The following is a 13,028-nucleotide window of genomic DNA, read 5'->3' as shown; positions in this document are numbered from 1 at the left end:
GCCCTGTTGAATCCAAGCTTTAAGGGCCCTGAAAGTAGACAGCTGCGTGTGCCGGCTAACCCGACTGCCCATGGGTGCTCTAGGGCTGACGTCTCGCCCTGGTCCTGGGGGTCCCAGCCTGGCCCCGTTAACTCCACAACACAAGTACGGGAAACTGTCTTTAGGACCATGGCAGGAAGCAGTAAGGCTTTCCAGTGTTCTGCACAGTTTCTCCTCATCTGCAAAAAGACTGTGCTGCCCTGAGGTTGATAAAGCTGTTTCCTTTATTGCCGAGCACAAAAAGGCAAGTAGTTTGGCCATGGTTTGGCCTCTGTAGGCCCAGCAGCCTTGGAGTGATGGAAGGATGCTGAGTGTCACACTGAGCTCCAGCTTTGCTCAGCCCAAGGATGTATGGGGTGGGGTTAGAAACATCACCTGCGAGGTGTCCATCCCCAGTAGAGGATGGAGGTCACCTCCTCCATGAAGCATCAGGGGACCAACAATGCTCAGGACAGGATGGCACTGATGCCCTTCAGATGTCTGGGCAGAAAGCAGTTCATGCTCTTCTAGCAGCAAGAGGAGGTGCCTGACGTGTGCAGATGAGGACACTCAGGCAGAGGCCCTGCTCAGGGCAGGCCTGTGAGTACCACCACATCAGAAGGCCGCTCAAGGAGAAAGGCAGCCCCACATGAGAGGAGGGGAGAGGAGGGGAGAGAGCGGGTGAAGGCCCAGAATCCCCAGCTACAGAATCCCCAATGACAATAACCGGACCAGGCTGAGATCCATTTGTGCAATCTTTTTTTTTCCTTTCCCTTAAATATTCACAGGTCACAAAACTGCCTCTGGGCATTAAACCCAGGATTAAGACATCAATTAAGTAAAGTCTGAATGCTCCACTGATTAAAACAGTAGCAAGACAGGATGAAGGATTTCCAAAATCAGTCTCTAAGCATCGAAGTGCCACAGTGTTGAACAAAAACCCATTTGAAAGGGACAGGAATTCCGTCTCTCCTAGAGATGGACGTGCAGAGGCAAGTTCTGCGGGAGCCGTGGGCAGGATTTCAATACCCCCGCACCCACGTGGCCATTCCTTCCCTACGCCGCGCCTCAGGGACGAAAAGGGTAAAATCCCGGAACAACAGGAGGGAGGGAAAGGAAAGAGCTGGTTGGAATTACATATTCTCAGGAGGCTCGATCAATACGTCCTCTCAGAGAAACCAGAGCCGCGGAGAAAGAAAACGGTGGTTGAGCTCAGCTGGGAGCTGAGAGTGCCTGAAAACTGACGGGGGCCAGGCAGTCGTGGCCCACGTTGGGGGAGGGCTGGGACCGGGGCCTAATGCCCCCATATCCTCTGTCCAGCCTTCTGGCCCATGGTAAGCCAGGTTCTCCCTCTAATCTCAGGTCCCCACTTTCCACTCCACTTTCTGGTTGACTTAGGGCTAAATGCCTATTCATTGGGAGGCAAAGACAGCAATCCTACCAGAATACTTTCCACATACAGGTCAGAGAATCTAGGTCATCATCCATGTACCCTTTCTAATTTGGGACACGTTACCCAGGATGCAGGATCCTGATGCACGTCTGCCCCAAACCATCCACACCTCACCATCTCCTGGGCATAGAAAGGCAGGGCAGTAGAAACAGAAGGGTCACCCCACCGCCCGATGAATACACACAGGCCACCTCCGCCCAGTGGCATTAACAGCTCCAACACTGGCATAGGACTCAAGTTAACATGGTCTCACTTAAAACCCCAGAAGGTATGTGGCAATGGCTGACATGCTTGCTCTTTTGTGACGTTTCCAGAGGTGCTGAACTAAAACCCACAGCACCGAGCTATTAGACAGCACAGAGGCATCTCCTTTTATTTCCTCACCCACCTTCAGATCAATTTAATCATCTGCCAAACAGGAAAGCAGAACCACAGCCTAAATTATGGAAGTGAGACGCCTGCTCGTATTAACTTTCAACTTTTGACCTCCATGTTCCCACTGCAATACCCAGCGTAAGGAAAGAAATGATCAGTTATGATCGCATGTTTGTGGGGGAAGAAGAGTATGATCATAGAGGAATTTACAAGAAATCAAAAAGGTACTGCTCGAGTGAATGGAAAACAATAAAAGCAGTCATAGAAAGGAAATGAATGACACCCAAACATAAATGGGAAGGGAAGCTTCTCCTGTGCTAGGAGAGGCCTCTGAATCAGACAGTCTCCAGGAAGGATCCCAAATCCCCAGGCCAGCTGCCACCTGGGAGCTGGGGTACATGTGGGTAGCAGGGCATGGTTCTTCCACCCCACCACACCCTGGCCTCACATGAGATCTATTCCAGGGGCTCTGAGCATGTCGGGTGGCCAAGAATGAACCGATAGTGGCTGACACTCAGGCAGCACCCGCACGCCACAAGATGCTCCTCAGAGCCACATGGGGCGGTATCTGAGCCTGGAGCCACTGGCCTGGGCTCAGCTCCTGGCCTCTTCTTGGGCAAATCATTTCCCTGTGCCTCAGTCTGCCCACCTGCAGCATGGGGATGATCAGAATCCTACCTTATAACATAAATAAAATGTCTCTTCAAATGAGGTGATGGGTGTCGAGTGCTTAGCACAGCACCTGGGACACAGGAAGCCTCAAAAGGTGACAGCTGGTGGTCCAGGGGTTAGGAATTCACCTTCCAATGCATCAGACGTGGGTTCAATCCCTGGTCAGGGAACTAAGATCCCACATGTGTGTGCTCAGTTGCTCAGTCATGTCTGACTCTGTGCAACCCTACGGACTGTAGCCCACCAGGCTCCTCTGTCCATGGGATTTCCCAGGCAAGAATACTGGAGTGGGTTGCCACTTCCTCCTCCAGGGGATCCCCCCAAATCAGAGGCTGAACCTGCATCTCCTGCATTGGCAGACAGATTCTTTATCACTGTGCCACCTGGGAAGCCGTAATTCCCACATGTTGGGAGGCAACTAAGCCCAGGTGCCACACAACTGCAGAGCCCGTGAGCTGCCATGAGGACCCAGTGCAGCCAAAAATAAGTGACTGCCATTATTATCAGCATGTGTCGTCACTTGACTTTTGCCCTCAGTCTTTGAGCCATTCACCAAGGGAGACCACATCTACTTTGCAGTTGAGGAAACTGAGGTGTGGTGTGTTATACACTGAATGCTGTCTTCCCCTCAAATTTATAGGTTGAAACCTATCTCCAGTGTGATGGTGTTTGGAGGTAGCAACTTTGTGGGGTGCTTTAGGTCATGAGGGTGGAACCCTCATGAATGGGGATTAGCACCCTTATAAAAGACACTCTAGAGGACTCCCTTACCCCTTCTGCCACTTGAGGACATAACGTGAAGACACCGTCTATGAACCAGACAGTGGGCCCGCGCCTTGGCCTTGAACCTCCCAGTCTTCTGAACTGTGAGAAATAAACTTTGGTTGCTTGTAAGCCACTCGGTCTGTTGTAATTGTTAGGCAACATGCATCTTCACATGCATGCTGTGAGTTAGGCATTACATCCCCACTTTACAGATGTAGAAGCTGAGCTCACAAAAGTGAAGTGACTTCCCGTGGGGCGAGAGGGCGTGTAAGGATGGGCTGGGGATAGAATTTGGATATGCCTGACTGGACACTTCTTCCATCACCCCAGGTAACTTCTCTCCGTAGAGCCAAGAAAAAGAGGGTGGTAAAAGCAGCCAGGACACAGGGCCCGAAGACACATCAATGAGCCATAATTTAACACCACGGAAGGCCAGTCTCTCCCGTAAATGAGGGGCCTGCCCATGGTCCCACCCAGAGTCCTTCTGTCAGTGACCAGAGAGGAGGGCGAGGATGGTGACCGAGCCTGCCAAGAATGACTGCAGTCACTACAGAGGCCGGAACCCACGCTGCTAAACATACCCCTGAGGCTGTAAGCACGGTGTGACATTTCTAAAATAGTTCCATGGCCATCAAATGCCAAGTAAGTCCTCTCTGCTAAAGGCTTTAATAAGACTGGGAAGTAGTTTATGAGTGCAGGATCTACCTCAGAGCATTGGAAATGTCACTAGAATTAAAGTGCACTTGTTCCAAAATGACGAACTAATGACTTGTCTCTCTGGAGATGCGAGGTGCACAACCAGCCCTGGTCTCCAAAGCACCCAGAGTGTCAGCAGCTGTGAGGGATGTAACGGGGAGGAGCAGACACGGTTCCTGGGCATCCAGGATTTATTTTTCTGCCGGCTGCAGGCTACGGAGGGGCCAGGCATGTTACTTCATATAAACAATAAGAGATGGGGGACTTCCCTGGTGGTCCACTGGCTAAGACCCTGTGCTTCCGACGCAGCCAGCCTGGGTTCAATTCCCAGCCAGGGAACTAGGTCCCACAGGCTGCAACTGAGAGTTCTCATGCCGCAACTAACAGCTCCTGCACGCTGAAACTAAAGATTCCACATGCCATAAGGAAGATCCCGCCTGCTGCAACTAAGACCCGGCACTGCCAAATAAAAACATAAAATACACAAATATTTTTAAAATAAATTAAAAAAAAAAAAACAAAAAGAGGTGGCTGTGAACTGGCAAGACACAGGCCCTCATGCTCCGAGTGTGCAGCCATGCCGGGCACTTGGCCAGGGCTGCCGACAGAGCTGCTGGCCCGCCCGCCCCCAGCTCTCCCAAGGGTTGGTACCGATGCCAGTCGACAGCCCTCAGATCTTCGCCTCTGGCTCAGCCTCTCTCCCACTGGCACCTGCCTCAAACTCAACACACCACAAACAAGTCCCTCATCGGCCACAGCACCGGCCCCATCTCAGTGACACACCACCCAGAGTTAATCAGGACAAAAACCCAGAGTCACCTTCAACTGTGCCCTTCACTCAGGCACCAAGGCCAGTTCCTCTCAGGAGCGTTCTGCTTGACTGCCCTTTACTCTCAACTCTGCCACCTACCCCAGCCCCCCACAGCCACCTGGACCCTGCAGCAGCCTCCTAATTGGCAGCCTGCTCCCATTCCTGCCCCATGACTTAAAAAATCACAAACCTGATCCCACCACTCTTCTGGTTCCACTGTCTCAAGACAAGGTCTGGGCAGACAGTATGGCCTGCCTGGCCCCTGCCCGTCTCTCTGACCAACCTCAGGGGTCACTTCCACAGTGAGTGGCCCTAGGCTGGCCACAGAGCCACCAATCTTTCTCATCTCCAGCCTTTGAACAAGTGGCCCCTTGGCCTGGATTATGCTCTCCTTCTCCCCTGCTCTGCGTTGCCCCCCAACCTCATGAGCCAACCCGTGCTCACCCTCAGGCCACAGTGTTCCCAAGACTCGATGGGCGAGGTCTCCCAACCAGATGGTGAACTTGACGAACGGCCTTAGGGTCAGACGTGAGGCATCCACACACCTCCCAGTCCAGGGATGATGTGGCAAAGGCCCTGCCTCTCCTCTCTCCTCCCTTCACAGTAAGTGCAGCCACATGACAAATAAAACATGTTTTAGTGCTACCCAAGAGCACCTCGATGGTGTAGGAAAACTGGCAGCAATCAGAGTTGAAGGGTCTCTTCTGGGACGCACTGGAGGCACGTCGCCCTGCTGTGACCCAACAGAAACAACACGGCAGGCAGGGGCTACCGGTTCCGGCCTGGGAAGCGAGCGGGCAACGTAAGACACATGAAAAGGAGGCCAACTAGTTAAGACATACATGTGACATGAGGAAAACATGTTTGCCTTTTGTGTTATGGAATTATGTATGAGGTTTACTTTTATTCCTTTCACTATCAACTTTAACTGAGCTATGTAACTTTGGCTCCTTTACAGTTAAGATTTCGTTTTAAAAACTTCTAAATAAAGAAAGGGAGAAATACAATTGACACTCGAGTGACTCATGCCCTTCTGGAAAAACAGACCAACCGACAAAAGAACAAAACAGAAGAGGCTGAGAGAAGAGCTTCTAGTGACCAGCTTGCCTGAGGGGCTCCTTGAGACAGGGTGGGTGGGAACAGCGGGGTCTCTCCCCTTCCTGGGCTGAGCACAACCAACAGCCACAAGCCATACTCACCACTCCACGATCTCCGGATGAAGAATGGTGTTGTTGACATTGAACCTACGGAGAGAAAACAAGTCAAGTCCATTAGTTCAACGGTCTATTCATCTCCCAACAAGAAATATTTCATTCAAGACACATCAAGAGGGCTTTCCTGGTGGCTCAGTGGTAAAGAATCCGCCTGCCAATGCAGGAGACACAGGTTTGATCCTTGATCCGGGAAGATCCCACATCCTTCGGAGCAACTAAGCCTGTGTGTCACGAGTATTAAACCTGTGCTCTAGAGCCCGGGAGCCACAACTACGAGCCTAAGTGTCCCAGAGCCCATGCTCTGCAATAAGAGAAGCCACTGTAATAAGGAGTCCATGCACCACAACTAGAAAGCAGTTCCCGCTAGCCACAACTAGAGAAAAGCCTATGCAGAAACGAAGACTCACCACAGCCATAAATAAATAAATAAAAGACATACCGAGAGAAGATCTAATCAAGAGAACTTTAACTTCATGACTCTCTGGACAACAGAAGGCCTGCTGCTCACTTCCTGCAGCAGACTTGGCAGCTCAGGCCATGTCCTCCAAGTGCAGTCAGTTGGAGAACAAGCTGCTTGGCTGCAAAACACAATCTTCCACCCTCACTAGACAGGGAGCATAGCCTCTTCCATCAAGTGTATCAACATGTACATAATAGAAGTCCCAGAAGAAAAGGAGAGTGATAGTGAAGCAGAATATTTGAAAATATCATGGCCAAAAACTTTCCCAATTTAATGAAAAATATCAGTGTTAATTTCCATAATACTTAATGAACTCCAAGTAGGATAAACTCAAAGAGATCCACTCCCAGACATATGATCAAACTGTCAAAAGAAAATCTTAAAAGCAGTAAGAGAAAATAAATTTATCACATACAAAGAATCTTTAATAAGATTCATGGCTGATTTCTCATCAGAAACTACAGAAGCCAGAAGACAGAATACAAGATGACATATTCAAAGTGCTAAAAGAAAAAAAAAAATCTGTCCATCAAGATTCCATATCCAGCAAAGCTATGCTCCAATAATGAAAGAAATTAAAACAGTTCCAGATAAATGAAAACTGAGAGAATTCATCACTAGAAGATCTAGCCTACAAGAAATATCAAAAGGGATCTTTCAGACTATAGTGAAAGGAGTTACTAGAGTAACTAGGATTCAAATGAGAAGAAAAAAGGCAGGGGTAGAGGTAATTACATAGGCAAGTATAGGAACAGTGTAAATGCATTATTTGTTTGTAAGTCCTAGTTTTCTCCTATCTGATTTAAAAGACAATTGCATAAAGTGATAATTATAAACCTGTGTAGATCACCACAAGATGTATAAAGATGCAACCTGTATGCAATAACAGCACAAAGGAAGACAGCATACTTTTTGTGTACTACTGAAACCAGCTGCTATTAATGCAAACTATATTATTATAAGTTTAAGAGGTCATTTGTAATCCTCTGGGTAACCACTGAGAAAATAACTAAAATATACAGAAAGCAAAATAAAAAAGGAATCAAAACTGAATACTGCAAAAACCTCAAACACAAAGAATGAGAGTAATGGAGAAACTGAGAAATAAAAATAATATAGGACACAGGAAACTAAAAACAAAATGGCATAAAAAAGATCTTCCTTATCAGTAATTTAGATGTAAATGGATTAAAATTTCTAATTAGAAGACAAGGATTGACAGAATAGATGCAAAAAATAACTCAACTATATGCTCTAAAGAGATACTTTAGACTCAAAGACACAAGATGAAAGTGAAAGGATAGGAAAAGATATATTATGCAAACAGAAACCAATACATCCATAGACTGGAATATTTTTCAGCCGTAAAAATGAGCAAAGTATTGATTCATGCTACAATATGGATGAATTTTGAAAACACAGTAAGTGAATGAAGCCAGATATAGAAGGCAATTTATTGCAGGATTCCATTTATATCAAATACTAACGTAGGCAAATCTACAAAGATAGAAAGTAGATTAGTGGTGGGCAAGGGAATGATTGCTAATGGATATAAGGTTTCTTTATGGATGACGAAAATATTATAAAGTTGGCTGTGATGATAATTGCACAAATCTATAACCATACAAAAACCATTTAATTGTATAGTTTAAGTGAGTCAATTGTAAGGCATATGAATTATATCCTGACAAAACTGTTTTTAAAAACTTACTGAACATATACATAATTAATTTTATTACATACAAATTTTATTCTAATAAAATTGATTTCTAAAATTTCTCAGAACAGAAACGGAAACAGATAAATCAACAAGAATAGTTTGAGATTTTCACATACCTCTTTGGATGACAGAACAAGCAAACAGAGAAATCAGTAAAGATGCAAGATATAAATAATACACCTAACCAACTTAACTTCATTGACATATACAGAACATTACAACCTACATGCTGTGAACTGTGCTCTCTTTAAGTACACATGAAACACTTATCATAATGATCATATGTAGAAAGTTTCAACAAATTTCAAAGGGCTGAAATACAGAGAACATTCACTGATTACAATAGAATTAAATTAGAAATCAGTAACAGAAAGAAAAATATAAAATCCAAAATTGAGAATTAAGCAATAAACTTCTAAATATCCACTCTTCAAAGAGGAGATAATAATAAAATTAGAAAATAAAAACATGAAATAGCCTAACTGGTGAACTGCAGCTAAAGCAGTGCTTAGAGGAAAATTTAAAGCTCTAAATGTAGATAGTAGAAAAGAAAAATTGAAAACCAGTGATCTAAACTTCTATCCCGGAAATGCCTTTCTTCTTTCTCAAGAAGCTAGAGAAAGAACAAACAAAACGTAAAGAGATTAGAAACTTTTCAAAACAAAAATCAATGAAATAGAAAGCAAGTTGTTCTTTGGTAAAGTGAACATAACTGGAAACGGAACCCAAGAAGCAAAAAGATCAGGCTGGGGCAAACCCCTGACACTGGTGTCACATATGACTCAGAGCTCAAGCTATCAGTGAGCCAGCCGGGGAAGCACAATGTGGCCCGGCACAACGCATGGGCCTCAGCAGAGAAGCCTTGGCAGGCCTTCGACCCTCGGGATTCTGAGTCCTGCTCCATCTCAAGCCAGGAGATTACACGCAGGGCATACAGGATTGTGAGCAATCAGGAATTCTCCAGGGCCTCAATGACGGGTGTTTGAAAACACCTATCTAATGCCTTGGTTGTGTAGCTAGCACCCCCACTCCTGGCTGAAGAAGAGAAAGGGAAAGGGGAGAGGAGAGAGAAGGAGGTACTGGCAGGCTGAGAGGTTTTCACAGTATGAAAGCTTTCAGGATCCCTAACTAGAAAAATAAGACTACTTACTGCAAAGTCAAGCAAAATGTTGTAGAATCAAGCCCTACTTGTGAAATATCAAAGCGACCACAGACAGCCAATGTGGCGCAGAGTGAAGAACAGAGAAGCAGATGACATAAATAAAGATGGCAATAGAGATTCTGTCTCCCATTCTGCCAAATGTCACTTTGATGCTGGGAAAAGCAATGGCCCATCTCTTCAAAAGCCAAACATGCCAATAAAATCTCACATTACAAAACATACATACATATACACATGTGCTCACACACACATACGGACAGCAAGGTGACCCAGCACAAAGACCCAGATGCAGACACACAGACACACACACAGGCGGGCACATGCTTAGAAAAGAGGCACATGCAGACCCACACATGGATGTATATTCACGGACATGGGCAAATACACACACAAAAAGGCATACACTTAGACTAACAAAGATCCACATCCAAATATACACACACACAGAAATATACAGATTCGCACACATGAGACACAAAAACACTCAGAGAATCACACTCAGACACACACATAAGAGTCCAGAAGATGTTCACTACAATGTCGATGGTTTAACTTAGGGTCATGAAATTGGAACTCTCCTTGCTTTTGCCTCTGTGCTAGTTAGACCTTTCTACAACGAACATGTAATTATTATGTGGGGAAAAAAAAAAAAAAGCCCACCAGAGTCCATGAGGGTGAAGAGTGTCCTAGAAGCAGAGGGAGCCTCCCTGGTGGGCTCCACCTGTGGGCTGGATGATGCAAAGTGAGCAGTACGGGCCCAGCCAGCCCTGCCCCAGCCCCCAGGCTCCTCCCTAGTTTCCAACTTGAGGATGGAGAACAGGCCCCGAAGGCCTCCCACTCCACCAACTCTGGGGGCTGGGACGGGCTCTTGTCTCTTCAGAAGACTCATGGAAATTCCATGAGCCATAATCAGAACCTCGATCTGAACTGCTACCTTGATACATAAGTTAACAGGAACCAGAGAGCCACTGGTCCCCCATCACAGACTGGCATTTTCTTGTAATTGTCAGGTTTTAATAATGTTCTTCTATTTCTTGGGTTTAAAATATTCACATCTCTGAACATTAATATTCCTGTATTAATAACCCCCCAATTCAGCAATTTCATATTTAACCGCTTATTTAAACGGAATTAATTTGTAACCGATTGTCTTCAAGTGCGCAAGGCAATTTAAGTAAATGCCAAAAGATAAGAAATATGCTTATCCTGAACAACCAGCTGATGTAAAATATCGACCATATTTCTCTGTCAGACAACGGCGCGAAACAAAGCGCTGTTAGCTGATGGCCCCCGCCTGGGGCTCCCAGGCAGCCTGCCCGCCTCGGAAGGAGAGGTCTCAGGCCGAAAGGGTGGTCCCCCACAGATAATCTCGCTCCCTTCAGAGCCGGGGTCTGTCTGTCTCTCAGGAAAATCAAGTCTACCCCCTCAGATTGCTAACAAAGACTTATGTCTGCCTTGGAGCCCAGGCTGCAGGAACCCGCTACGGCAGGCCCAGTGGTACATGCAGCCCACGGGAAGAAGCCGTGTTTACGGCAAAGCTGTCCTCTCCACAGACCAGCCTTGGCCCTGCCCTCGCCAGCACCTGGCAATGGACGCTGGACCCTACCCTCTGTCCAGAGCCCCTTCGGGGCCTGCTCCTCCTGCACCTTCGTGGGAGCTCTGGCCTGGGCCAGAGTCCAGCTGAGCAGGAGGCCTGCCCCCACCCTGCTCCCTTCAGCCCAGCATAGCACACCCTGCCCCCCAGGAAGGACAAAGCCCCACCTTGCTTTCGCCTCTGTGTGAATTAAGAGCTCTCTACGCGAGCATATCATAATTATGTAAAAAATAAAAACAAAGCCCACCAGAGCCCATGAGGGTGGGGCGTGTCCCAGAAGCAGAGGGTACCTCCCGGATGAGTGCAGGGACCCCAGGCCATGGGGAGATCCCAGCACACGTCTACCGCCCCCAGCCTGCCTCTGCTTCCCTGCTCCCGATCCTCCGCCGATGCCACCACTGTGATGCCTGGTACAAACCCTGCGTGGGCAGCAGGAGGCCTGACCCTGATCTGGGAAGGCTGAGGGAGGCCTAAAGGCTCCCAGGATCAAACCACAGCCACCCCCGCCTCCGACAAGGTGTCAGGCCCGAGGCAGCCAACCCTGAGGAGCCACACCTGGAGAGACAGTCACAGGCCAATCACTAGGCTGGACCAGGGCCAGGAGGGTCAGGCATGGGTGGACAGGTGAGGCCATTGTTCTGCCACAAGCTCCCTCCTACCCCAAGTCAAGGGATCAAGGTGGCTGGGGGTGGCCCATTAGGACAAATTGAGAGGCCGGATCCTGAACTTCTGCCAGAGGTCAAATAAGGATCTAAGGTGGGAGGTTTGCAGAGAAGTTCAAAACGGTTAAAAACAAAATTCCAGGAATAAGGCACTTCATTAGGGCAATGAGAAGTGACCGAGGATAGCAGCAGCTTAGTACTGGAAACTAGGACGACAGCAAGATTCATCTTGCTTAGGAAACAGGCTATTATTATCCCGGAAAACAGCTGGAGAGGCTCGCGGCAGGCAGGTGAACTCGGTCACTGAGCCCCGCGGCTCTGGAGGACAAGGGCCCCGCCAGCTCGGAAACAGGGTCCGGGAGGTGGCAGAACTAGAGTGCCGGCAGCGGGCTGGACTGCACCCAGACCCCAGGAGCCTGAACATGACTTTTCCATAGGGAAGGCGCTGGCAGGGGACCCCAGGTCAGTGACCACGCGTGCGGGGTGAGGGCACCCAAATGGAGCAACCCTGGAGGGCAGAGCTACATGAAGGCCACCACACTGGGGTGTGGGGCCCAGCGGGAGGTGTGAGGGGACAGGAGAGAGGTGAGCACTGCAGGGGGGCCTGGGGACCCCAAGGCAGGGAGGGCTCTCACCTGCAGCCAAGTCAGAAAACTCTGCTGCCACGTGGGCGTGGAAATGAATCCACCCAGCATGGGGCGGCACTCAGCCCAGCAGTGAGGGGCCTGGGGAGCAGCCCATAGCCAGCCCCTGCCTGGACTGGACCATGGATTGGAGAGGGCTAACCTAGTGCCTGAGAGCGTGTGCAAAGATAAGGCAGGCCCTGGCTCTCCAAAAAGCGTCCCACAGTGGGGTGGAGTATTGGCCGAGCACAGGCTCCTCTGGGCTCTTGGCAGGGACCATGGCGACTCCGGGGGCAGCAGGAAGAGGCTGGGTCTACTCCATGGAGGGAGGGGTCGGCCCACAGCGGGAATCCTCCCGGGGGAGCGGGCAGGGGGCCTCAGCTTTCACTGCTCACTGACAGTGATGATGTCGCTAGGGTCCCCTGCCTCTCCCCCCAGAAAACTTTAGGGAGTAGCCAGCAGCCACTCTGGCCTCACCACCTGTGCCCAGGGTGCTAGGGAGGCATTCTCCACAGCAGAGACCTCGGCTGGGGAGCTGGGCAAGCAAAGACCCCACAGCCGAGAAGCCCAACAGCTCACTGACATCCGGGAATCTTGTCATCAGAGATCCTAAAGTCCACTGGCCCACTATACAGCTGGGGAAACTGAGGCTTGTAGAGGCACTGGGGCATGATGGGGGTTTGCTCATGGGTAACTGTTTACTAAGCACTGGCTCCACGCCAGGCTCTGGATGAGTGGGGTCTCACTGCATCACGTGGCAAGTCCACCCTCCTCCCAGCCTGGGGCCCTCCCCACGAGGTAGT

At 48.8% G+C, this 13,028-nt stretch overlaps 1 protein-coding gene across 1 annotated transcript in view; it reads right to left on the bottom strand.

Moving 5' to 3' along the window:
* Positions 1 to 13,028, bottom strand: part of PEPD (peptidase D) — a 117,884-nt gene that overhangs the window by 78,254 nt on the left and 26,602 nt on the right. The window contains exon 7 of the mRNA XM_043437544.1: positions 5,990 to 6,034. Within this exon, the coding sequence (XP_043293479.1) occupies positions 5,990 to 6,034 (45 nt within the window). The remainder of the gene's footprint in view (positions 1 to 5,989; positions 6,035 to 13,028) is intronic.

This window comes from Cervus canadensis, chromosome 18 (assembly GCF_019320065.1).
Source record: "Cervus canadensis isolate Bull #8, Minnesota chromosome 18, ASM1932006v1, whole genome shotgun sequence".
NCBI classification, from domain to species: domain Eukaryota; kingdom Metazoa; phylum Chordata; class Mammalia; order Artiodactyla; family Cervidae; genus Cervus; species Cervus canadensis.
The sequence above is the reverse complement of the archived record's forward strand: the minus strand, read 5'-3'. Positions and strand labels throughout refer to the sequence as shown.